This window comes from Astatotilapia calliptera, chromosome 10 (genome assembly GCF_900246225.1).
Source record: "Astatotilapia calliptera chromosome 10, fAstCal1.2, whole genome shotgun sequence".
NCBI lineage: Eukaryota > Metazoa > Chordata > Actinopteri > Cichliformes > Cichlidae > Astatotilapia > Astatotilapia calliptera.
In genome coordinates, this window is record NC_039311.1 from 23,695,474 (window position 1) to 23,722,859 (window position 27,386).

At 42.0% G+C, this 27,386-nt stretch overlaps 1 protein-coding gene across 13 annotated transcripts in view; it reads left to right on the forward strand.

Annotated features, from left to right (window-relative positions):
- Window positions 1-27,221, forward strand: part of tcf7 (transcription factor 7) — a 75,273-nt gene extending 48,052 nt beyond the window's left edge. For 2 of the 13 annotated variants that reach the window (XM_026181446.1, XM_026181451.1), the window contains 9 exons: window positions 7,718-7,805; window positions 12,934-13,023; window positions 14,291-14,410; window positions 14,530-14,692; window positions 15,851-15,958; window positions 16,673-16,720; window positions 19,023-19,071; window positions 21,355-21,427; window positions 25,343-27,221. In XM_026181446.1, coding sequence (XP_026037231.1) covers window positions 7,718-7,805; window positions 12,934-13,023; window positions 14,291-14,410; window positions 14,530-14,692; window positions 15,851-15,958; window positions 16,673-16,720; window positions 19,023-19,071; window positions 21,355-21,427; window positions 25,343-25,730 — 1,127 coding nt within the window. In that variant the 3' untranslated portion in view covers window positions 25,731-27,221. Of the gene's footprint in view, window positions 1-7,717; window positions 7,806-12,933; window positions 13,024-14,290; window positions 14,411-14,529; window positions 14,693-15,850; window positions 15,959-16,672; window positions 16,721-19,022; window positions 19,072-21,354; window positions 21,428-21,611; window positions 21,726-25,318 lie in introns of all 13 variants that reach the window. The other 11 variants (XM_026181452.1, XM_026181453.1, XM_026181454.1 and 8 more) reach the window with 11 other exon arrangements.
- Window positions 27,222-27,386: the final 165 nt, after the last annotated feature.

Below are 27,386 nucleotides of genomic sequence, written 5' to 3' on the forward strand. Positions count from 1 at the left end.
CAGTTTTTTTAAATTTATTTAATCAATCACCTACTTTGAATCTTTCTTGTGGCCTTGGGCCTTTCTTCAGAAGCACCGCACCATCGACGTGTGAAAGTTCATCTTTCCTGTTGTTGTTCTGCTCTTTGTGACATCATTAGAGGCAATAAGAAATTCCCGTGAGTGGACGTCAATGTTAATGACAAACATCACAATACTTGTGGGTTTATTTCTGTTTTGTTTTTGTTTTTTTTGAAACAGTTAAAGATATAAATGTTCTTTTTTTAATATCCTTTATTGTACACAGAGCCTACATCTGTCATTTATTCTCACCACACAGTTTACTTCCTCTGTTATTTCCATCACCACCCACTGTCTGTTATTCACTGCTGCCTAAATACGGAGTTGCCTTACCTTTAGCTATATTTCAACTTTACAACCCCCTTAATTTTCCCGTTAATTTCCCCTAAAGTAATGCACATGTTGCATCATCTTTCTCATAGCATGTTTCACTTCTTTTATTCAGTGTATTAAAATTGGCCGTTAAAGTTGTCAGCAGAAAACTTAGCGCGGGGGAAATACTTACTTGATCCCCTGCTGAATTTCTAAGTTTGCTCACTCACAAAGAAATGATCGATGTCTAATTTATTTTATGGTAATTCCATTTTGATGAAGAGAGACAGAATATCAATCAAAAATAAATTTAAAAAACATAAAAGTTATAAATTGATTTGTATGTCAGTGACTGAAATATGTATTTAAGCCCCTACAACCCAGACACAATTCTGGCTTCTACTGACTGCCTGTGTGGCCCAGTGGAAAACATATTACAATCATTTGATCAGTCATCAATTACAGAAAGCATAAAGCGCTTTTTTAAAATACAGAATCAATTTCTCCCATTCTAATCTCTCCACCATCATGTCCAAGACCAAAGAGCTGTCAGAGGAAGTCAGGGACAAGACTGTAGCCCTGCCCTGTAGACCTTGGTGAGAAGGTGACACCTGTTGGTGTGATTATTCAGAAATGGAAAGAAATATAAAATGACTATCAATCACTCTCAATCAGGGGCTGCATTGCAGGATCTTGCTTCATAGGGTGAGGATGATCATGAGAAATAGATCACGAGAAACTGGCCATCTGCCCCGACCCTCAGCTGATTGGGACAGAAGTAGACCTCAAAATCAAGATGTTTGGAGGGAGAGAAATGCTGAGTATGACCCACAGAACATCATCAGCACAGTCAAGCATGGAAGTGGAATCATTATGATTTTTCCTGCTAAGGGTACAGAATGACTTCACTGCATTTAGGGGCCAATTAATGTGCCAGGTACTGTAAAATCTCCTTCCCTTAGCCAGAATTCTGGAGTTGGGTCATGGATCGGTCTTCCAGCATGATAATGACCCAAACATATCGCTAAGGCAACAAAGAAGTGGCCTACCCATTCTCCAGACATCTGTCCCTGACATGTGTGCAAACCCGGTGACCAACTAAAAGAAATGTTTTACCGCCGTGGTTCCAACAATGGTTTTCTCCACCATGTTTTGCTTATTTCAAACACTTATTTCACTCAATGACATGCAAATCAATTTATAACATTTTTGTGATGTGTTTTGGTTAATATTATCTGTCTGTCTCCATTAAAATGAAACTATCATGAAACAGTTTTCGGAAGTGAACAAACTTGGATATTCAGCAGAGGATCAAGTAAACATTTCCTCCACTGTAAAACTTCAACCCAGTGAATATTTATGAAGTATTTAGAGAAATTTCAGTGACAGAAAGATTCGTTAATCCTAGGTTTAAATTTAGGTGCTGCACAGTCACAGACACTGTCATACCTAAGCCCCACTTTACGTCACCGAGAGACTTAAAATTAGAAGCTGCAGTGGCAATGACAGGAATGGAAGGATAACCAAAGAGCTTGTTAACAACACTGTGTTTTACTCCTGTTTTTTTGCCACCCAAAGTGATAAACTTTAAACAGTCTTGTAATTATCTAACACATTTATTTGTCTGACAGATGAAACAATCATAATGAAAAGGCTTTTTTTAAAAGCAAAAATCATGGACTTTAACTAATTTTCACATTTAGAAAAAAGGCCTGGAACTTCAAACTTTTATACATCTAATTCACGTTAAGCCACTTTAAGCTTCAATGTCTTACCAATAATCCATCATTCGTGTAGCACCTTCCAAGCTCAAAAATACAGGTGAAAGTGTTTTACAACCTGAAAAGGAAAGCAGGAAATTTCACTGTCAGTAAATCCAGGAGATTCGAACGCTGCAGTGACCTTTCTGCCGGGTTGTGTTTGACATAGTGTGACCCAGCTGGTCGGCTTAGTAAATTCAGTCATTTCTCCAGTCAAGCGTAACACCGCGTGTGATTCAAAAGTGGAACATTCCCTTTAGATTGGGCAACATCTCGATTCAGATATGACTGTTTGTAAGTAAAAATTGTATTTATAGCACGTTTGAAGACAAATATTACAAAGTGCTAAACGACAAAAATGGTCAAAAAAGTAAATGAATAATAAGGACAAAAAGTTACGAAGGGCAAGTTTAAAAAGATGACTTTTGAGTCCACAAATCTTAAGCTGAGTGGGAGCGACGTACAGAGTCTCTAGTAGTCCACAAAACCTTAAGGACCTTCTGTGGATGCAGGGAGGTAAAAACCAGACTCTGAAGCAGCTGAATTAGCAACAGTGTTAAATGAGAGTACCTAAGGTTCAAATTCGACTTGAGGTTTTATTGAGACAAGTGAACAAGGAATTACAGTAAAGACGCGATGATGACATAAAGACACAAACAACAACTTCTAGACCGTGATACTGTAGGACTGAACCTGGCAATGTTTCTCAAGTGGGGGGAAAAAAGGAAGACAATATTTGCCCAGACAATAGATTATAAAATACAGAGAAGTGAAACATGCCTGCTTACCATCACCCTGCCATGTGATTAACACTTACTGTATGCTATTGTATGTATTACTGTAAATCGGAAGGGGAGTGCATGTGTGTGTGAGACAATCTGTTGTCATATAGTAAGCTTTGATTACTTCAGGAGTGCCAAACGTGAAATAGCTGACGAGGCTGGAAATCAACTTTTTATTTATTTATGTTTATTTGCAACAAATGAATAGTTGTTAACACAAATTTATTTAATCGTATTTTTTAAATAGTGATTATAGTTCCAAGCTTACCGGAGTAATTGAGACATAAACATCTCAGATCAAGAAGGTTCCTGGTTTGAATCCCGGCTGAATCCCATGTGGAGCTTACATGTTCACCCTGTGCCTGCCTGGGTTTCTTCCCACAGCCCAACATTGCATGCAGGGTAACAGGTGATTAAACCGGCTGTGAATGTGAGGTAGATGACGTTATTGAAGTGTTTAGAATAAAGTGCTGCATGAATGTGGGATTAAAATGCCTATATTAATGCAAGTAGATTTAATTATATTACAGTCACATCAGTTTAAAGTGCTGGCTATTAACTATTTGAGGCTCTTTAACCTGTAGTGCTTTTCTTCATTAAGCGATCGCCTTATTTTGAAAAGAAACGAGTCGCTGTGCGAGAGAGACGCAGTGAAAAGAGTGTAAAGGCGAATGAGCGCAAGAGTTAAAATAATAGAGTTAAATTGGGGTAAAAATGCAAAACGTTAAATAATTTTAAATTGGGTCATCGGAGCCTGTTTGTGCTAGCTGTTACATTTTTTTGAATTGGAAGCGAGAGTGTGAGTCACCCTGCTTAAAAGGAGAAACTGTGTATCGACGATGAATAATAAGAAAAAAAAATAAGAGTCATATTCGACAATCTGTAGTTTTACACTGTAAAAAACTGACTTTTACTATTACAGCAGCTTTTGATGTTTGCGCTTAAAAAAAGGAAAGAAAGAAACAGTTCCAGTACTTGTGTAAAATTTGTCAGCACTTATTACTGCCCTTACTGTAACAAAACTCTGCACAGTTTCTTCTGGTCTTTGGGCTCTTTTATGTACACCACACTGGCTGATTGTCAAGTCATTTAATGGCTCAGATGCTGCATCGCTTTCACTCTCAGTGGTTATAACCACCGCGGCACATTATCAGTGCAGGAATACTATTTTCAGCTTCTCGACTCTCAGTTTAACATGCACACGTTCTAATACTGAGCTCACACGCAGCCACTTTGACTCAAATGGTTCCTCTTTGAAGTGTTTCCCGAGACGCCAACATGGAGACCGTGAGATAGTTGCTGTAGTTGTTATTAGACGGCCGCGCTAAAAGGGGCATTCCAAAGAAAACTGCCCCATTACTGCTGCTAATTTTCCCCTTCAGGTTTCCCAACAGCAGACAAACTGATAGCAAGGGCAAAAAGGTGACTTACAGAAACCATGATCAAGTTTCCTTCGCATTAAGGTGTGAAGATTAACTGCTAAAATAAAAACTTGTGTGCAGTTCGCATGTAGGATTTCGACTTTGATGTTTGCCATACAGTCATTTTAGGGAAAATGGGTAATTTCGAAAAAGGATGTTAAGTTTCAATATCACAAGAAGTATTAGCATCTGCTGTTGTTATTACTGCCGATCACGTGTTTTCAGAACATTTGCGCTCGAAGGGGTTAACTTGGCAGTCTGACACTCTCATCAGATTAACCATCTTTAAGTTAACCGTGTTGACAGTGAAACTCACATGAGGGCACATTCAGATTGTCACTAACAAAGGGACAAAATGGCCCATGTTGGTGATGCTGGTGAGGCTGTGCAATTGTTCTTCTGAGGCAGCAAATGTTTTTTAACACGGTGCTGCAAGCTGCATGCTCCAAGGTGTGTGCGTGTGGAGTCCTGGATAATTTCATTTGTCGCCACCGGATGTAATTATTTCAGCCACTACTTCTGAGAAATGTCAGTTTGGCATGGCAGATGCCTACAAAACACTACAATACCCATGAGCCTCAGTCGCTGTTGCCTCAGAGAGGAAATGGTAGAGATATGAAAAGGCTTTCATGCTGCAGTTGAAAATAAAACACAGTGTGATGGTGTTCTCAGTTGTCTAGCAGTTTAGCATACATACAAGTACCTGTAGGAGGGTTTTTTCATGCTTAACTTCTGTTTCAGAGTTTTTATGTACGCAGATGTGTACTGTACCTTCACCTTTTTAGCACAGCAGCAGACATTTCTGACACATTTCTTAATCTCGCAGGGTTTCAGTTACATCTAAAGTAGTCGCAATGACTCACCTATGAGTGTGTATGGGAAAAAATGCCACTTTGTAACTTTATACCCTTGTTAAGATAGCACATACTTCATTTATCATGTAATTCGTGTGTTTATAGCAGCCAAACCTTTCAACACAAACTACAACAAAATATTAAAGTGGAAAAAAGAAAGTGCGCGCTTACTATTTCCATAGGATTTTAGGGGGTACGTAGCAGCCAGGCACTGCTAATCAAATCCATTTCATCAATCATTAATCGTGAGCCAGTGTCAGCATCTCTGTAACAGCGGTTTTGATAGTTTGCTCCTCTGCAGGAATGTCACAAGACTGTGCAATGCTCAGAAAAACTGTAGAAACGCAAGAGCTACATTTCAGACTCTAGAGGCTGTTAAATGTTAAAGTTCATGACCGTACAATTAGAAGAAGACTGAATAAGTATGGCTTGTTTGGATGTGTTGCCAGAAAAAAGAACATGGCAGCATGGCTTAGGTTGAATCGGCGATGAACTCCTCTGTAGAGTCAAATGTGAGGCCGTCTGTCTGACAGCTGGAACTGGGCCAAAACTCGATCATTCAACGGGACAATAATCCCAAGGAATCGAGGTGTTGCAACGGCCCAGTCAAAGTCCAGACCTCAGCCTGATTGAAATGCTGTGGCAAGATTTCAGGAGAACTGTGCATAAGTGAATGCTTCCAAACCTCAAATAATGATGACTAAACAAATATCTCAGCAAGGTAAAAAGAACACAAGCTACAGCAAAAAAAAAAAAAGAGAGAGAGAGTAAAAGTAAAAATAAGTTATTTAACTAAAATATATATTAATATTATCTTTAAGTACATCAAATCTGAATGTGATACAGTAAAATTCATGTAGTTTCATGTAGTGGAACAGTGTAAAAACTATAAAGCATAATAAAAGAGAGTAAAAAAATTGTATTAAAGGTAGAAAAACAGCAAAACAAGCAGAGTAACACGTAAGTGGCACCCAAAATCTACTTGTACTTGTTGTCTCGGATGACACAAATTGTTGCAAAATGATACAGCACTTTGCCACGCAACAAAAAGTCCCCCCTTCCACCCCCCCCCCCCACCCCCCCGACCCTTGTTTTGCTGCCTTTGGTTGTGCGACTGTTATTGTGGCACAGCAGTTTTTCGTCAGTACGAGCACACTCTGAATGTAAGCCTGATGTTTCCAATAAATGGAATTTACCCCTCATCAAAAACTTCTATATGTTGAACAATCTCTGAAGGGAAGTGGCTGCAGCAGCCCAAAAGTCCCTTCTTCTTCTTGATATACATACAAAGCGGCGTACTGAGCGCGCTCTGTGGCTACTTTGGCTGGTCAGCTAATCATTACTGTACTGCTGCGAACCAGTTTGAGTCAAGCACCCACTGCAGCATTTTTAGATATTCTCTGTGAGTGAAGCTTAACAAGTTTAACTAAATACTCAACTGCTTACTTACACTTCATCGTGCACGCAGGGTGAAGTTTGTTCACACAAGCTGCATGAATAAAACTGTGAATGACATTATTTAAAAAGAAGCAAGAACAGAGAGAGACCGATGAAGGCTTGCAACTTGAAAACGTCGCCATTAAATACTCGAAAGGTGTGCAGGGGAGGGGAGGATGACAAGGAATGAAGGTGTAATGACGAGGGGAAAAAGGATGAAAGGGGTCTTTAATGAAAGAGGGTGAGACGCGAAGGATGGGAAACAGAGAGGCAAAAGGGTCAAGATGGGGTGAGAAGCAGGGCAGAGACGAGCAATAAGAGGAACCCGGACAGTGGGAGGGTGGAGGGCACCAGGGGAGGGATGAGGGACAAGAGGAGAAGGGAGGAAGGGCGTGGTGGGACAGACAGAGGAATGGGAGGAAGGGTTGAGTGGTGAGACAGGTCGACTGACTCAGTCTCGTTCCTGTCATCCAGATTTATAGCGGCTCGGGGTCCCGAAACAGGCCCGGAGCCGCGGCCAAATTACAGTCATCTAGAGCATTCCTCTGCTGCAAACACAGGTTAGCAGCCGGGCCGCGCTAAGTGCTAGGTGCTGCCTGTTGACAAATGACTTCCTTTGAAGGGCACAAAGAGAGAGAGAGAAAGAGAGAGACTGGATATTTTCTGTGTGAGGGCACAGAGTCAAGCAGTCTGTGTTTCTTTTGTTCGAAAACATTTTTGCTAAAAGTAGAGACAAAGAGTGTTTGTTTGGATGCTCGTCTGGGTGTGCGTCTGCCCGTGTCGTTGTGGGTTTTTAAAATGTGGCCGCTTTTACGACAGACCCCGACTTGTGTGGAATAAACCAGTGAAACCGACTGGCATCATTGGTTTCTAGTGGAAGACACAAACACACACACACACACACACACAGAAAGACAGAGTATGCCACAGTGACCGAGAATATGTGAGTCAGTGTGTTAACGTGTTTAATGGCAGGTTCCTATGCTGCTTACACTGCTAAACCCATCAGACCTGTGGGCTGGGGATGTTCAAACACTGAGAAAACCCTGATTACAATGATGTTAATGTGTGTGTGTCTGTGTGTCCTCCAGGCGTTCACAGGCATCAGTCCCAGGACCTCTCAGGATATTACTCCCTCCCTCCTGGTGGCGTCAGCCAGATCACTCCCTCGATGAGTTGGTGAGTCAAATTAGCCCCTTTCTTAAATCAGATGGGCGATACGTACCTTTGCAACCTTCACCAGTCTGATAAAGGGATGTCATTCAGGTGCTCACATCAAAGTTCAGACACAGCACAGACTTTCTCTCTGTCTCTCCTTGGTATTCACACCATTTGTTGTACTTGTGCTTCAGTGCTGTGAGGCATTCACATTCTTGACATCTCTCTTATGGATGAGGAAATAGTGAAAATGCAAGAAATAGTAATTGAGAAAAGTCCTCATCTCGCTGCAGCTGATTTAAGATGTAAGGTCGTGGTGTGCGTGTTATCGATATTTGCGTCCCTCTTCCAAACAGTCGTGTTTTATAGCGAGCTGGGCAATTCAGGGACACATGATAGAGATTTACAGCTGTAATCTTGTGCGTGCCTGTCTGCTAATGCGACTGCGTTCAGTTCAGACTTGTGTTATGTTCTGTAAACGTTACCAGGTCTGACTTGGTAAAATTGCTGCTGTGGCTATTATGGAAAAGTGACCAGATGTTGAAGCCCTGCACTGGAAAAGAAGTGCATGTCTGGCTGTCTGCACAGGACTTTAGATCATTTGTGTCATTCCTAACTAAAAGTGGGACAAAACAATGCCCTACCCTCTGAATCCAATGGGGTTTTTTCATGTTTTCTATGCTTTGGTGATGTCTGATGGACATTTTTCAGTATTTTCCAGCGTCCTATAAACCTAAAGGGGTGTCAAACCCATTTTACATTGGGTCCCACTTTGATCATAAGTGGGACTGACCAGTGAAACTCATCTTTTTGTCAGTGTAAAGAAGTTCAACTGCACATTTAATCCCTGACATAGTATAAGAAAAAGAAGTGCAGTTTCAACAGTACAGCTCAGTTTTTCTACAGGATAAAGACATGTGGCTTTGGGTTTCAATTGTAAGAATTGCATGTGTAAAATTACAGAAATTACTGAAAGAATATCTTTTTTTCTTCTCTTTTTTAAACTATGAACTCACTGTAAAAGTCATACATTTCTATAGTATACAGTAAAAAAATATGAACTTTCTGGTAGTTATTTGTTTATCTATTACTTATTTTCTTCTGCGAAGAATAAATAGCCATGGAGAAGCCATACAACTAATGAAAACACAGTTAAATATCTAAACAAAATGTTGCATTTTCCAAAGCCATCCAGTGGGCCAAATTGGAGTCTTTGGCAGGCCGATTCTAGACCCTGGGCCTTATGTTTGGCAGCCTGCTATAGACTAAAATTGTCAAAGAGAAATATCGAAAAGAATTATTAGTTGAAATTAAAGCTACACTATACTTTGCTCCAGCATAGTAATCATAGTAAACTGCATATCTTTTGTGTTTTAAAATGTTGGTCAGAAATATCAAAGATATGTGAATGTCGTCTTTATAGTTTATGCTTCATAATCCAATCAGTGGTGTTCTTCTGGACCAGGTTTCCCATCACAAACTTGTAACTAACCCTTAACCCCACCAATGTTCCTCTTTCAGCCTGATTAAAGGAGCCGCAGTGGCCTCCAAACTGTTATCCCCGTTTTTTCCCAAACACTGTTATCATTTCATTGACCTATGCCGATGTGCATACATCACAGGTTCATCTGGTGTCAGCTCAGATAACCCGTTGTCATGGAAGCCACAGCCTTTGATCCTGTTTGTTGAGGACTTCGACCCGTGGCCTCTGGTTAAAACATAATGAGTGTCGACAGCTGCAAATTTTAAATGAAAGGTCAATCAAAGTAATGGTGATTGGCCTCAAGAAAGTCCTCTGCGGCACATTTTCTCTATATATAAAGAAGCGTTTTGTGGTCTTTAAACTGAAGGATGTTTCTATGAAACACGTCTTTAAAGATGTCCTGATGGCTGCAAACATCACAATCGGGTGGGTTCAAAGATTTCCAAACAATGAAGAAAATGTTGGTTTTGGAGTTGTAGCCACTGCACTGTGTTTCTAGTGATAGAATTCCTTAAGTCTGTTTCTCATGGGCTCGGAGTGCAAAAAGCGGCGATGCAGAAAGCTACGCTGGACACCTAAAACGGGCACATCTGTTCCATATTCAGTCATCCAGGTTTCCATCCATTCAGAGCTGATTGTGAGCCTCCAATGTCATGCTGGTTGATTGTGAACTTATAATGTCAAACGTCCCATTGATTTATGGATCAACACAAATCCATTTATTCCAACCTACAGCATCTGTGCCTGGACAAATCCCCTCTCAGAATAGTTAAAGGCTTACATCAAATGTCATGGAGATTTGGGATGAAAGCTTAAAAAGTTTTTGTGGGCATTAGCTTACATGTGTGTGTGTTTATTTTTTTTTTCTTTGTGTTTTCTTTATTTTGTGTGCTTCTGTAGGACAAGCTGCATGTCCCTAGACATTTCTCAAGTCTGTGATTTCCGGGGTTTTTTATCTTTTTCAGACAAGAGCTCTTCATCATGGACTTTCACAAGTATTACTAACAGTTAATCTCCTTTAACCCAGATTATCTGCTTTGTTTTGGCCCCTTATAGTGTGCTTCTTTGTGGAAGGAGGAGGCGGGAATAACATGGAGAATGAGCAGTTAAATGTCAAACTGTTGTTTTCTGTTCTTTCTCTCTTTTTGTCTTTAAGTCCGTCCCTCCACGACCACCTCCAACCGTCCCTTTAGCCTGCTGGCTGGTTAAATCCATTACATCAGGAATTATAAAAGCTTTTACCTCCTGCTGACCAAAGAGTCTTGCTTTAAGCGATGCAGACATTTAAAATCAAAATTGTAAGCTGTTATCAGAGAACAGAAAAATAACAAATAAAAGAATATGAAGAACATGACTAATAACCTTATTTTCTATCAATGAGCAGCTTAAATCACAAGTATGGAGGTCTGGTTGATGATTGAATGTCATGTGACCAGTTCTAACTCTGTTAATCCAAAACAATTATACTGTACTTACCGACCCTTTGAGAAAGCACCTGAAGTCTTTTTGAGGGTCTTGGCATCAGAGCAGTTGCGGTTTCTTTTGGAGATAAAGCATCAAACTCTCTTCTTGTAGGGACAAATGAAGGTCCACAGGAGGCGTGGGCAATTAGATTAATATTGTATTCATTTAAAAGTTCAAGATTGAATCTTGGGAGTCTACTAAAATGGGTTTAGATGCGTTAATGTTGAAGAAAAAACATGAAAAAAACAAACTGCGCCCGCTTGAAACACTGTTTTAGATCTTTGTTCTTTAAGGCTTCCCTTTTTAAAAGCCTAGTGTGCACTGGCTGGTCAGCTGACCTGGCAAAAGTGAGTGTATTAGTTGCATACCATAGCTGTTCAAGTGTAGACTCAGCTCTTTAAGAGCTGTAGGCTAACAACCCCCCCCGGCCCCCTGCAGAGGTTAATACGTCACACATTGGTTTCATGCATTGACATTGTTTCCAAAACCAACCCCATCGTGACCATTTATTCCTCCACCAAGGCGGAGACCAAGTAGCTGTCAGCGAGATCGCATTAAAAAGCAACTACTAAGCCGGATTTTATTAAAGTTAATGGAGAGGTGATGAGTGGGCAAAGGAATAACTGAGTACATTTTGCAGCAGCTCCAGATCAATTTCTATCAAACTGTAGAAGTGGGTATTAACTTGAGTATGCCTCAAGTTTTTAACAGGTTTACAGTCAGATGATTCCTAACAAGCAGTTGAGCTTTTTTTCCTCTGTGGTTGCAAGGACAATGCAATCAAAAATAAAAGTCATGTGCTTGTTCCTGGGTTCTTCAGGTGCAGGTTGGGAGGCAGCTGCTCATTGTTTTGACTGCCAGCATGTTGAAGGAGCTGTTAGGGCTAGGTGTGAACTATGCAAGCTTGTTACATAGTGATGTAAATAAGTCACGAGAAAAGCCTGTACTACAAACAAGGAGCTTCGGGTGGCGCAGCAGCAGTGCTTTCTGTGGCCTCCTAACTTTGCAGAACACAAGGAGCTATAGAGCACACTAAACAAAGGGGGGAAACCCTAAATGCATAACATGGGAACTTGATTTATTTTAGTGGCTATGGATTAAAGAGGATTGGACTGACTAGTGGACTGTTTGACTCATTAGATTCAGCGATATGAAGGAAAAAAGAAAGAAAAGTGGATGGGCCATTTAGTTTGAACCGCTTTTGTCTAAACTGTGTCGTAGCGTGGCCTCAGCTGAAACAGGGTTACAGCCGGAGCTGAGGCCACTAATCTCCGGATCTCGTCCCAGTTTAGGGTTTCTGCTGCTGGGCTTTTCTGAATGTAAAAAACCTCTGGAGAACAGATACAGCTGAAACAAAGAGGAAGAGATTAAAAGGAGATAGCAGAGTGTGATGATAATGATGATGATTGCAAAGGTGGTGTAAATGGTAGATGTGGAGCAAGCGAGCGTGTGCTGACATTCACAAACACCAGGATGAGTCAGTCGAAGGGGAGGATGGTTGCATTTGCTCTCTGGAGGTAGGTTTTTTTTTTGGGGGGGGGGGGGGGGGGGTGGTTTTTCTACATATCAAAGGCTTTTCCCTACACCCGCTCCCCACCCGCGACCTCCCACGGTGTGAGTATTTGTTTGTGCTCCCAGTAAGTCAAGTATTGACGCACAGCTGTCAACAGTGCTGATCCAGGCTTTCCAGGGGGTGCATCACAGCATCACGACGGGCTTTAAGGATTGTGAATTAACTTTATGTTAGAACCATCAAATAACACACAAGTCCTGAAGTTTATTTTATTTGGGTTTAATTCTGTTTTGTTTGCGTATTCAAATGCAATGCGGTATGAAATGTACATGGGTGACTTGAAGAAATGTATGCCTGAGCACGCACAGAACAAAAAAAGAAAAGCTGAATGAGTGTTCGAAAGCATCTCTGCAAAGCTTTCCACCAGATTAAGAGACAACTTATATTGATGTTAAAGGATGGGAAAGGCACAGGAATGACAGCAAATTTCAGGGGTAAGGAAGTTTGTTGGGAATTTGGAGGATTATGCAGTGGAATAATGGTTCTGGAAGCATTCCATTAGGTGACCTTAATGAATCTGTTTCCACCTAATTCCTTAATTTAACCATTAAGGGCAACAACAAAAAAACTTTTACCTGTTAAATTAAAATCTTCTGCTCCCGTCTCTTCCCTCTGCTGTGCTGTGGCAGGCAGAGCCAGCCTGTCTATCCTGCCCTGTCCCCATGTGGATTCAGGCAGCCCTACCCCTCCAATCTCCCCAGCGCATCGTCCTACTCCAGGTACCGTAGCCGACTGGCCAGCTTGAGCCAACCCGATCCGAGTTGGGGTTGGGGGAAAAAAAAGGGCAACGCTCTGCATCACCAACTCCTGTTTATAGCACATCTCAAACGTCTGAGCAGGCGTTTTCCATTCACCGTGGCAAACTCATGTTCGGCCTGATTTCTTTGGACAGCTTCTGTAAAATTCTATTGGAGCCAGTGTGCTGTAAACAGGACCAGTTCAGTGTTTCGCCAAAAAGAAGCTGAGTCAAGCCAAGCTAATCGCTGCTGCAGAATATGAAATGTCACACACACACAGAGAAATAGAAACAACCATTAGGACAGCTGCTTTATTTTTTCTTTTCGCTGCCCTTAAGCTTTGTTCTGGTTGTAATTGTGTCTTGTCTTTATCTCGCTGTAAAAACTTCAATGTTTTTAAAAAAAAGAGTGTTCTTTTAGTCGTCATTGCAGATGCTTTTCATGTTTGCAAGCACACGCACGGGAAAATTAAGTGTGAACCCACTGTGAGTTTAAGAGGGTTTTTGTCTTGAGTCAAATTTGCAAACCCTTAAAGATCTCTGCTTGCAACACACAGATGCTTTCTCTTTGTGTTAGTTGCCTAAAATAGGCGAAGAATCCCCAGCCTGTCATGCCAGACAGGCTGGGGATTCCTCATAGCCTGTTGTCAGTGACTCTGGTCTGTTGACAAGAGGCACAGTGTTTAACAACCCAAAATGGAACAATTAGGGACAAATTACTGATAGATATCGCATAACTAACCTGCAAACAGGTAGGAAAATATGAGGGAAATACAAAGCTAGATCACATCATGATTGGTGGAATGCATTTTTGCTCCCTACGAGTCAAGGTGTGTGACAGACGAAGAAGCGTTTTCCCCTCAGTGCCCACTTCCCCTCTCTCTCGCTCAGTAATGTTTGGTCGCCCTCTAGTGGTGATAAATGATGGCTTCACTCTTACACAAAAATAAACTTTAAAGAGCTTCTTTGTCACATTTGTCCCGTGTTCTGTATTGCATTTACTCAGCTGTAGACACAAGATGAAACACAAACAACACTGATATGAAGCCCAGTGGACTTTCCATGCTTTCAGGCTCACTGCTTACATAAAACTGTCGCTCCTGCTTTGATGCTTACCGCCCTGCCGCCTCCTATCCTCAGTGCATCTCTATGAACTCACCTTTTTTGTCACCCCCCCCCCTTTCTCTGTCTTATCCCCCCCACCCCCTTTCCTCTGCTTTTTTTTTCTTCTTCTTTTTACCCTGCACCAGGTTTTCTCACTCGCTGATGCTCGGCCCATCGGGCATGCATCCTACAGGGATCCCCCATCCAGCCATAGTGCCCCCTACAGGCAAACAGGATCACGAGCAGTATGACAGGAGCATGTACGTGTAAGTATACCCCTCGCTCCGTTTTAGGTACATTTATATTCATGGCTCCACCCTTTGTCACAGTGTAAGAAACTATAAAGTTCTCACAGCCTCATTCCTTCACCCCACGTCTTCATCAGGAAGCCACAGGTGGAGCCCAAGCGGGAGAAGGAGCCCAAGAAGCCGGTCATCAAGAAACCTCTGAACGCCTTCATGCTTTACATGAAGGAGATGAGGGCAAAGGTCATCGCCGAGTGCACATTAAAAGAGAGCGCAGCCATCAATCAGATCCTGGGACGAAGGGTGAGGGACACACACACACACACACACACACACACACACACACACACACACACACACACACACACACACACACACAGGCATGCACATTGAAAAGCAGACTAATCCTGTTTCCAGGTCAGTCAGTACCGGTAATTTCACACATGAGGAACATGAGAGGTAATGTGAACTCTGTTTCCCTCACTTACCAGACTGGTACTTATCTAGCACTTCTCTACTTTACCTGCACACTCACAGCACTTTCTACCACTACACACACACACACACACACACTCCAGTGCTCATGGGTGCTGGGAATCGTACCACTGACCTTCCGATTAGTAGATGACTCATTTTTTCAGCCACATCCGCCCCTTATTCTCATGCAGTAGTGCAAAAAAAGTAAGAGGAGTTACAGTCTATTGAACCTGTAGTACCCACTCAGGCACAGGGAGAGCATGCAAACTCCACACAGAGGGTTCGAACCAGGAAGCGTCCTCCTGTGAGCCGACATTTCAAACCCCTGTATCATCCAAATCCTTACATGATTATGTTATAAAGAGAGCGTCCCAGAGATGCACTGCCTTTCTTCTGGAAAAATGGAGAGAGGTTTCTCATTTTATTAAAGACTTCAATGGCCAGTAGTTAACAAGGTTTAAAAATTACCCTCCTAAATGTAAAACTGTGTCTACGGTACATAACATCATTAGGAGAGTCAAAGGATTTGAGAACAGGCCTGGAAAACTGAGCCTGGGGCCCTCGGGCTGCGCTGCATTAAAAACAGAAATGATTCTGCGATTGTTATCACTGTAAAGGCTCAGGAACACTTCAGGAAACCACCGACGGCAGCAAATGCAAATTGACACGCGATGAAGAAACATTTAAAAACAACATCCAGCTCATCTGTGCCGTAGAAAGAGAAAAACCGTCCTGTTGTCATAAAAATCTCCGTTATAATTCATTTATAGTAAAAAATGAGCACATATTCCACACAGAAAAATAACATTTAAGTTTCTCTCTTTGTACTATTTTCACTTTTTTGTATATTCTCAATAGAAAGAGAGTTTAATGATCAGATCAGTTCAAAGCCATTATCAAAGACTTTATTGCCCAAAACCCAAAAACTGTATAAAGGCAAGTCTGTGAAAATACTGACCTTCCTTTTGTTGTGTGTGTTTCCAGTGGCATGCACTGACCCGGGAGGAACAGGCCAAGTACTACGAGTTGGCCAGAAAGGAAAGACAACTGCACATGCAGCTCTACCCAACTTGGTCTGCTAGGGACAACTACGTAAGAATATGTTCTTCTTATTCCTCCCTCCCCTGTGTTCATGAGCCTATTCAGAGTGAGAAGAAAAACAAGCCGATATGACTAATTTCCTGAGCCGTCTGAAAACAAAAGCAGGGATATGCAAAAGCTCTCCCACTTTTTAAAATGGAAAAATAAAGGTGTGCAAGGCAGGGAATGTTGCAGTATCTGCAGTGAACATCATTTTCCATTGTTACTGGTTTACCGCAGTTTACGGAAAACAGTGATTTCTTGTGGCGAGCTCTAAAAATGCACTGAAAACTGTGCTGAATTACACACAAAAAAGAAAATTGGAAGAAAAAAAATGTCCCCACCCCCTAAAATAACTTCTAAAACTGCAGTTCTAGTGATGCAAATGGTATTTTCTGGAATAAAATCCTCCCCTTGGATTCTTGGGTCATTGATTTATACCAATCTGAGCTTCCAGATGCATTAAAATAAAAGCCAGGAATCAGCAGAAGCTATTCACGCTTTGTTTTCTGTAAGGAGAAAACCATTTAATCAGAACCTGCTCTCTGGTGTGATTTCTGTGCAAGTGAAACCAAGAACAGGATCAGTCTCATGAAATCTGTTGTTTCTGACACTCTCAATGCCAGTGTTCTTAAATACAACGAATAAACTTATGTGGTGCATGCATTCTAGTTTCTGGCCTGCTGTGTGCCTTTGACTTCTCAGTTTGCTGTTGAACTCTTGCAGGAGGCGGGCCTTAGCGGGGTCGCAGGGGAAAAGAATAAAGCTGATTGGGTAGGGACACGTCTTATGGTGGATTTATACCTCTGTGGTGGGGGGAAGAAAAAAAAAACTAATGTGAGGATTTGCATGAAAGGGGTTGTGGGTATTCCTGTTGCAAAGTTTGCATGCACCTTCCAAAAAAACAAACCAAAACAAAAAATCTGAGTGACTCACCCATGTCAGCCTCCCAGACAGCACGCACGCAGGCGGCGGCAGCCACACGAGCCGATGTGATTGGTCAGTTTTGGATATGGCCTACGCTTTTGCAGCTGCTACGCCTGCAAGTATGTTAACCTTTGAAACACTAAATCACACAGAGGTATAAATCAGCCCGTTTGCTCGACTAACAGAGAGCAGGGCTGCATGGCTGGCCTCACTGCCTTAATATATAGCTTCAAAACACAGCACCTTCATTTTTGTAGCAACACAGCAAGACGTCTGTAAAGGAGGTTGTGGATGTTCCGTTAGAAAGACAACCCCGGTTATGTTTTGCTGTGCCTGCACTCTCTTGCTTCTCTACACGTGATTGGTTACCGAGCTGAACTCTGCAGGCAGGCAGGCAGGCGTGGGAACTTGGTAACACTTTATCTGGACTGTGGTTTCTAACATGTTTGAAACATCTAAACTGACACACAGATAACAGAGTAGCACAAGAAGATACCCCGTGACCGCATATGTCAAAATTAAGGGTTGCGAGGCGACCCGGAGAGTGTTATTTCTGCACTCAGAAATTACCCTCATGCTGTTGTGAAGGTGTTGTAAACCAGAGCTTTAATACTCTCTGATCGCAGGTGTAGGAGCCGTCGCTGTATGCACGGAGCTTTGAACATTGTCTTCACCTCTTAAACGGCTCTTAAATGTCACGATTCTAAGCACTGTAATTAAGCATAATCCACACTCTGTGGCTTTTTGATAGGCATACGGTTCAAGTTTGGAGAATTTAAAGGGATAGTTCACCTCAAACAAATATGTGTTTTCCACCGGAGCCCGTTTAGATTGTTTTGGCTTGAGTTGCCAGTTGCACTTGCTTCCAGGTGTTCAGGGATCAAAAACAGCAAAACCCCGTTTTCGCAAAGGAACTATTTTCTTTTCACTGTCCACATCCGCCAGCTGGAGACAGCTTGCAGATGCTCAGTTCAAAAAAGGGGGTCACCATTAGTGTTTACATCCTGTCGTGCTGTCTGTCGTGAGCACAAAGTTTTCATCACAGGCAGATGCAGTTCTCCTTCTGCACTGTGGATTAGTCTGCAGTTCCATTACTTTTAAGAGAATTCCTTCAAAAGTGCGCAACTCAAATCAGAGCGGTCTAGATGGATAAATAATTAGGGAAAACTAGTAGATTTTGCCATGAATGCTCCTTTAGTGTAAAAATATTCTTGGGATATATTGTTAGTGACACGACACGCTCCAAAATGCTTTTGAATCGATCACAAAGTCCAGGATTTTAAAGAAAGAGCCTGAAAGGGCCACTTGATGATCAGTCCACAAACTGTTTATAGGTGAAGGACTGAGCTTTAAATATCGTCTGATGCATTTGGAAAATAAATAAATGAATAAAAACAAACTACCAAGTGTCCTCGCTGCCCTCTGTTCTCCTTCTGAGTTAAAAACAAACCACTGGACCTACGAGCAAAACAGGAAGTGAAGTTCCACATATCGCCCACACACCTGTGGAGGGTTTCTCCTCCAGTTCCCCCACTCAAAAAAAAACAAAATACATACACTATTATACTACATATAGGCTAGTATATGCACACACACACGCACACACATACGCCCACAGACTAAGAAGCTTCAGAATGGTGCACTTGCAAGAGGAGTAACCACATATACAATGCTGACAGCGAGCTGAGGAGGGTTAGACATCGAAGCGTAGGCGGTAGATTTCTGTGCCCACATCCTTCATCGCACCCAAATATGAGGCCTCACTTCACCATCACCGGATCTGTGTGAACAGCTCTGATGTTTACCTCAACAGTCACACATTACAATCAGCCTGGGGACACAGAACAAATGCAAACACGAATATGAAAACAGTTAGGAGTTTACAATGGCTTTAATCTGAATTCACGTTTCCCCCCTTTACTATTAAGGCCTTCAGCTTCTTTACTGTGCAGATTTCAGTTGATAGAAATGCCAGCCGAACACGGTGATTAAAAGTTATCTAAGACACTTGCACGTAACTTTTATCCTGCTTGAGATAAGCCAAATGAACTGGAAGATCTGCTGGTAGTCAGCAGTGCAGTCAAGAGTCCGACTCATTTCATTTCTTTGGCTTTTTTTTTTTTTGTTTTGTTTTCTTCTCCTCAAACAGGGCAAGAAGAAGAGGAGAAAAAGGGAGAAGCAGCAGGACTCCAACACAGGTAAACCTCTAAATATGGATTTCCTTGCTCTCGTCTGACGGATGGTTAAACGTTTTTTCAAAAGCCACACACACAGAAAATGACCAGTGCCAAGACTTCTGGATTTCAGAGAATTCAGTCGAGCTTGAGTTTGCGTTGGCGCTGCGTGCGGCACGGCATCTCGGTGTGCAGGATGTGTCTCAAACGTCAAACCACCCACCCACTCTGCTTTCCATGTAACCTCAATTACAAACATTTGAATCCCAGTGTGCAAAACTTTGTGCTGATCTTAGCTGTTCCAAGTTTAAAAAAAAGAAAGAAAGTCAGCCATCGTGGCAGAAAGGAAATCAAAAAGTCTTATCGCATGACTAGCATTTTCCCTTTTCCACCTCCGCCATGTATGAACAATAACAAGCTTCTCAGCTCTGACCTGTTCGGTTTTGAGAACGCAGACGTGGTAGTTATCCACGTCCCAAGTAAACCACTTGAGTGCTTGTGGTAATACTATAAAAGCTACTACAGCATCGGCACGATGGCATCAAAGGTGAGACGATAAGAGGTTGTAACACTTTTGTGATTGTTTTAAAGAAGGTCGTGGATGTTCGGCGTCTTCTCGATGCGCGGCAGCAGATAAAAGAGCCTCGGTCTCCCCTCAGCTCGTGCTAGAGCGACCTGAGTGCTCTGCCTTAACTGGCACGATGCTTCATTTTACCGTGCAGTAACACCGAAGTATATTTACTTACAGTATTGTGTAGGTCCAGAACCATCCCTCATTTCTTTGTAAGTGGTCTTGAGCAGTAGCTCTCCAGGCTTTCTGAAGGTCTTTTAGTGTTTTTCTTTTCAGTCCAGTACTTGTACCTGAACATTTTCAGAGATTTTTGTTGTTGTTGTTTCTTTTTTATATTTGAAAGATTGATAAATCAGGGTTAAATGGTTTTACCAAAGACACCAAACACAGAGATATTACCCAAAGCTTCATCACAAATGGTGTCAGTGGAAGGATGCCAGTCAAGAAGCCATTCTTAAGGGAGAAGGGGCTGAAGTATATCAGATTATGCAAGAATTGGATTAAAAATCTGTGGGAACAGGTCTTATGGAGTGATGAATCCATCTGTAAAACACAATGGAAACCCTTCATGGTTGGGGGCGACATTTTAGCCAGTGGTGTCGGGGATCTTGTCCGAATGGAACTATGTCCAGTAGTACCGCCAGATTTTGATCCACTATGCCAGAGGTGTCGAACTTCAGGCCTCAAGGGCCGGTGTCCTGCAGGCTATAGATCTCACCCTGGGTCAACACATCCGAATCAAATGATTAGTTTATTACCAGATCTTTTGGAGAACTTCAAGACATGTTGAGGAGGTAATTTAGCCATTTAATGATCTGTGCTGGATCAAGGACACATCTAAAACCTGCAGGACACCGGCCCTCGAGGCCTGGAGTTCGACACCTGTGCGCTATGCAAAACCAGCTGGAAATTGTCCGATAGGCATGGCAATAATCCCAAACATACTGCAAATGCAGTAAAATCATAGAAAAACACACAGTGAGACACTATTAGCACTATTAGTCATGGATTGGCCTCCACAGAGCCCAGGCCTCAGCTTAATTAAGCGGTTTGGGATCATCTTGACAGAAGCCAGAAAACATCCAAAGAAGAGCTCTGACTTCCTCAGGAAGCCTGGAGAACTGTTCCTGAAGACTGCTTCAAGAAAGCTTGACTAAGAGAGTTCAGGCTGTGTTGAAGAATAAAGGTGATCATACTAAATATTGACTTTAACTCTGTTTGTGTCTTATAGACTGTATTTTAAAATATGGTTGCACATTTAAGTAAATCTCTGCACGTTTTTCCTGTTTTACATACAAAATATAAAGAAATGAGGGGTGGCTCAAGACTTGTGCACATTAGGGTATTTTCAGCAGATGTTTCAGAAACCGGAAAATATATTTTTTTTGGATTTGGGCGTCGTTTTAGAAACTGAAAACCCTTGAAAGGTCCAGTACTAACAGCGTGACAGCACAGCTGCTTCTTCCTCTGTGTGTTAACTGACCCACATGTTTAACTAAGTTGTGTTGGGCGGTTGATCTGCTGGTTGTTAATGTCGCATTGTGCCGTAACCATCTACTAACAGTTTTACTTGATGGCTTTTTCCGAACAAACGGTGCTTTTGTCCTGCCCTGACGAGCTTGTTTCTCTCTTCGTCTCCTTCTTGTCTGTGTCTTTTGTCGTCTAACCTGTTTCCTCCCCTCTTCCTCTGCTTTTCCTCCTCCCCTTTTCCTGTGCATGCCACGCATTGTGCTCAGACCCGGGCTCTCCTAAGAAATGCCGGGCTCGCTTCGGCCTCAACCAACAAACGGACTGGTGCGGTCCTTGCAGGTGTGTACCAACCATCCACCCCACTCGCTCCGCAGCACCACGCTATGCTCACGACTCCCCCATCTTTCTTCTCACACCGCTCAAGTGCATCGTGTCTCTCTGATGCCGTAGGAGGCAGAGCAGTCTTGGAGGTGGCATCAATCTCATTAATCCCATCAAGCTTGTTTTTTTTTCTGTTTTCCAGGCCTTTTTTTCAGCCTTTTCATTTGTCCAACAAGTAAACTGCTGAATGAAGACAAGCCCCCTCCCCTATTGTGATTATACCTGCCAAGACGAGCTCTACCTCCTCGTGTTTGAGGTCTGCATGTCATCTCTCATTAACCTGCTGCTCTGCAAATAGAACCCATACATATGCAGTTAATATATAGCAAACAGCGAAACATGCTAACTTTAGTTAGGCTTCAGTCATGTGTTTACTTGCAGGTAAAAGGTCAGACATGCAGATTTAGAGGTGTCGCATGAGTTAAAAATGTATTTAGAGACATGTTTTCACACCCCGTCACTCCACCCCTATATTTAAGTCTGTAAATATATATATGTGATGTCTCACCCACACCATCGAGGTTAGTTTGGGTTCTTCAGCACCACTGGCATAATGCCTTGCATAAGCAGGCCCTCTGTAGTGAATGGCTAGAGGTTAAAGGGGAATACCACTCATTAAAATGCTCTCTTTCAAAAAACAACAACAAAAAAACAGTATTATTCCTTCCTTATGTAATTGTAATAGCATCACCGTTTGTCAAAGGTCAAACTTCCACATAATATTTCTTTGAGTGAAGAAGCTCAAACAGATGTATGTTTCCAAGGTCGCCATATTGGAATCATTAAAACATGTCGGGAGCCACGTTTCTAAACTCAAGCTGGGAATTTCCCTCTTTTCCCTCTGTCAGCACTGGATTAGTCCGAGGCAGTTGGTGTTTTACAAAAGTAAAAGGAAACTGGGTGCGCAGGGATTATTTAGAGATCAGGTACGCCGGCTTCACCGGTTGTTTTATTTATCTGCCAGAGCAGCTCATTTGTCTTCTTTATTTATTTATTTTTAAATCCATTCTCAAAACTGCAGCGCTCTCGGATGCGTTTCTCCCCAGCGAGAGCTGACGAATGGCAGCGGCACAAGATAAATGATCAGAAGCGGGCCCGTCAGCAGCTCGCACGGCCGGGTTTGAGACGCGCCAGGATTCACGGTGCACGGCAGCCCAACGGCTTTGCTGCAGGAGTCAGGGATCTGTGTGGTTCTGCAGAAAAAGTTTCTACCACCACAGCACTGTAGAAACCCTGTCGTCTTCCCCACCATCACGTCATGGAAATCTGAATGTGTGTGTGTGTGTGTGAGTTTGTTTCGCTTTGAGAGAACAAAGGGGGCTGAATGTGGTTAGAGCAAATCCTTATCACCACAGCTCCACACAAACACACACACATTAGCGCGCTCCCTGCAGCTTTGCATTTTGACGGCATTCTCATGCCCATCTGCTTTCAACTTTCTCCATTCATGCGATGTGGTAACGGGCGCCTTTTGATGGTGAACTCTGACATTTAGAAATCACTTTCTATTGCACTCTTCCTGCCTCTCTCCCTCTCTAAATATGGCCTAGCGCCTTTCCTTGCGGTTAAACCCGGTGACTCATATCATATTCTGGTAATGATCATGGGATCCTGTTAACTGCTTTGATGCTGTACTCAGCGGTACACAAGTCTGCTTTTAAGTATAACACCTCACAAAGCACAGCAGGGTTACTGCTGATTGCCTATTAGACACATGTAATACGTTCGGTTCAGAACAAAAAGAAGTAGAAAACTGAAACTCCAAACTAATCGCTACGCAATTCTAATACTACTTTTGTGGTGCTTAGGTTAAGTGAAAGTGTCAACTCGCAGGCTCTGTGTGTTAAATCTTTAATCAAAGGAGTTCATTCATTCATGCTAATAGCACTAATATAATCACGGAGGCAATTTTTTAAAACTCATTTTAAAGTCGAGTGGTATTCCCTGGTTTCAGTTATCAGGATTTTGTGTGGATGAAAGGATCAACAAGGTTTATAGCCTTTGCATCAACTATAGAAGCAGACGTTCACAAGTTTAGCTTAGCATAAAGGTGCGAGAAGAGTTCAAAAAATGAAATCTTTTTAAAGATTTTAACGAGTTGCTTTATTTCACAAAAGGTCCGGTGTCCACAATTCAGATGAGAGTTATTATATTTTGTTTTTTCATTTCAATTTGATTTATTTGGCTTTTCTTGTTTTGGTTTAGTTTCATTTTAATAGGGATCAGTATTTGTCAGGGGTTAAATCTAAGATGCTCAGAAGAGATATGAAGATTTAGATTCCCTACTATTAATAATTATATGCATCCCTGGTCAGCTGCAACTATTCTATTGCCAAGGACCAAAATTAAAGATATTTCCTGCACAACATTGTATCAGATGTTTATCTTTATCTATTTTTTCTTTTTTCCTTTTTTTTAATTATATCTCAGTTTTTCAAACCTGGGATTAGAGCTGTACTGCTGTCATTCCTATGACATCATATTAGTGTTGCTACAGGACTGTCATTTCAACTGACCAATAGGGCTTTTCAAGCCTTTCAGGATGGAAGGGGCTATTTTAAACTACACTATGTTAAAGCTAAATTAAAAACTTCAACTGAAAACAGAAGAAAAAATACAAAAACAAAAAGAAAACAATGTCTGACTTTTGTGTTTTCTTTTTTTTAAACTTCTCTTTATCAGATTTTATACAGTACTGTCTGAATTTTGTTTTTTAATATAGCACCAAATCACATAACAGTCGCCTCAAGACAGTAAAAACCCTACAATACTGCAGAGAAAAAACCCTAACAATCAGACTCCTCGTGAGCAAGCATTTGGTGACAGTGGGAAGGGAAAACTCCCTTTTGAAAGGAAGAAAGTTCCCTTACAGTCTGCTCTGCAATTCAGTTCTAATGTGATGCAGTCAACATTTAAATATAAATGACACAATTTCAGAATAGGGGTGCATAAAAGAAGAATGACAAACAACTCAAACAGCAGCACGCACACACAAACGAGCATAAACGGAAGAAAAAATGGTTTGTTATGGACATTCCCATGTAAGCAGGGCCCATGTCTTACACAGCTAGCATATTTAAGCTTTCCTAACTTCAAGTAGGTCATGACATCCCTCAGCCATCTCATATGGGAAGGGAACACGAGACCTTTCCAATTTTAAGGATAAGATGACGAGCTAGCAGGAAAGCAAACTTTCCCCTCATTCTCAAATCCCTGTCACTGAAGCTCTCACTATATCCTTACACATCACTGCATTTATTCATTAGTTGTCATTAAACCCCGCCTCTCTTCCACAGTGTGTTTTTTGTCCTGTCTCCGCCCCTTCACCCCTAACCAGTTGGCTGCTCCTCCCTGAGCCTGGTTCTGCCAGAGGTTTCTTCCTGTTAAAAGGGAGTTTTTCCTTCCCACTGTCGCCAACTGCTCGCTCAAAGGCTCTCATTTGATTGTAGGATCTCTGCTTTGTAATTTAAAGCACCTTGAGGTGACAGTTGTTGTGATTTGGCTCTATATAAGCAAAACTGAATTAAATAACAGCACGACTGGTCAGCTGCTATTGTCGTCCTGGAGCAACACAGACTGGCGCTGTAGTAAGCCAATCTGCATCTGACACTGTTGTGATGCACATTGCGTGTCTAACAGAAACCACCCTTTCGCCATAAACGCACAGAGACTCACAATGTGCAAATGGTGGCATTTACATTGCTCTGGAACTGACCTCCTTCACGTAGAGACATCCACATACTGCTATTGTTCGCTGTGTCCATTTGTGTCCCTGCTCATTGACCTCAGTGTGAATGTTGCATCTTCACTAAAGCCTGCTGACATTTACCATCCACACTTTATTCACAGATAACTCTCTCTGACTGTTCCTAGGAGGAAAAAGAAGTGCATTCGCTACCTTCAAGGAGGAGGCTGCCCCAGCCCAACTTCTTCAGATTTAAGTGCTATAGACTCTCCCCCGTCCCCTTCTCCCGCCCGACACCGTCTCTTCCAGCTCCAGCGGCCCCCCTCCCCGGGCTGCTCCCCGCCGCCCACCTCCCCTTCGGCACGTCTCCCCTTGTCTCCGCCAGCGCATGCACTCTCACACACGCGCTTAACTCCGCAGCAGTCTGCCGGCAAACGCGGGGACCTCCGCACGCTCGCAGCAAAGCACCCCCACGCACACCCGGAACTGTCCAGCAAGCAGACGCACAGCCCGTCGGTGCTGTCGGCCGCCAAGGCCGCAGGACTCTCTCTCAAAGTGCTAACAGAGACCCAGTGATGGCTGTGGTCTGCTCGCATCAACAACCCCCACACTCCTCAGCTTCCTCCAGAGCCGTTACGATCATCCTCATCAGCTGACATCAGTTTTATGTACACCCCCTCCCCCTGAGGTTCATTTGATGTTACAGAAAAAGGAGCAAGTTGAAGGCATCGATCCCTCCCCTACCCCACCCTATCCTCAGTAGGACAGTAGCTGTCTCTTAGTTCAGAGGCTGGATTCATCAATATCTGCATTTTTACGGTCACAAAGTCCTTCTCAAAGAGATCTGTCACGTGACATTACATTAAGCTGAGGACACAAGCCAATTTGAAGGATCCAGTCACTGAACTGGTGACCAAAAATCCACCAGCTTTAGAACACATAGTAGCGAGCAATGCTAAGGTGCATGCAAAAACAAAACAATAAAAAAATGATTGCGGTTCTTTGGCTCCACCTGCTACAGTTAAAACTCAACTGAAGTGATTATCATACTTTATGGATAAGTAACTCCATAGCGATGACAATCTGACATACTTTTACTCTTAAAGCTTCACCATCACATCCATCTCCTGGAAATGTTATCACCCATTTATAAGAACCACAAGAGGGGAGCAAGGACCAACTGCCACCCAACCTGACCAGCAGAACCTCAGATTCCAAGAGGCATGGATTCACTTTCAATAGCTGCCATTACACAGTCTGACTCTAAGTTTCCCCCTTTTTCTTCCCCAAACATTTTCATGAATACTTGTGCAGCTTCTTTGACAAAAAATATATAAATATATATTTCCAGCAGTTTTAAAAAGAAAATTCTGAAGTTCACATTACTTTTAGGCACTTTCAGGCTGTCAATCTATGGCTTCACCAACTGTTACATTGTTTGTGTTTTTGCATAATTAGTGGTATTTTTTTGTATGAATCTCATGATTTTTAAGGTCAGGCTTTCTACAGGTGGGAATCCCTCAGAAGAGTGTTATTGTCTTTTAAGTCTTGTTTTCCTTTGAACATTTTCCAGCGCAGCAGATTAAACTGAGACCAAATGGGTACTATTATATTGCATTGTGTTGTAAAGTTTTATAATTAAACTTTTATATGGTTTTGTGTAAAAAAAAATTTAAAAAAAAAAGTTTAAAAAATATTCTTTTAAAAAAAAAGTTAGTTTCTACCATTTCTTAAAGCAATACATTCGTTTGTCTTGTGCAAAGTTTTTTTTGTCAAGTGTCATGGTCTTACTCTGCATTTTTACAGCTAACGTAACAGACATTTTGATTTTTTTAATAAGGCTTTAATTTTCTTTTCTGCTTAGTTTCTACTCTGTGGACAAACTAGAAGCTGAGTTTTTTTGTACAGCAATATAGTTTCCCTCCACCAGAGAGAGCTATTGTGCTAGAAGTAGTTTGCAATAGTGGCAGCACCTCAAAGATGTCCAGCATTTTATTTTATTTTTTCTTTTAAATGCCTTTGATGTGTTATTGTGTTTTTGATTGTTGTAATAAAGTGTTTTGACTATCTGGTCCACGATTCCTTGAGATTTAGACCCCCACCAACCACAACTAAAAACAAAAAGTGACAGACACCATCCATTTAATGTTTTATTTACTCCTTCAGTATGTTTGAGCATCCCAAAAACCAGCATCAGAGCTTAACTGGGAAAAGTTTTCAATTCGCTACAAC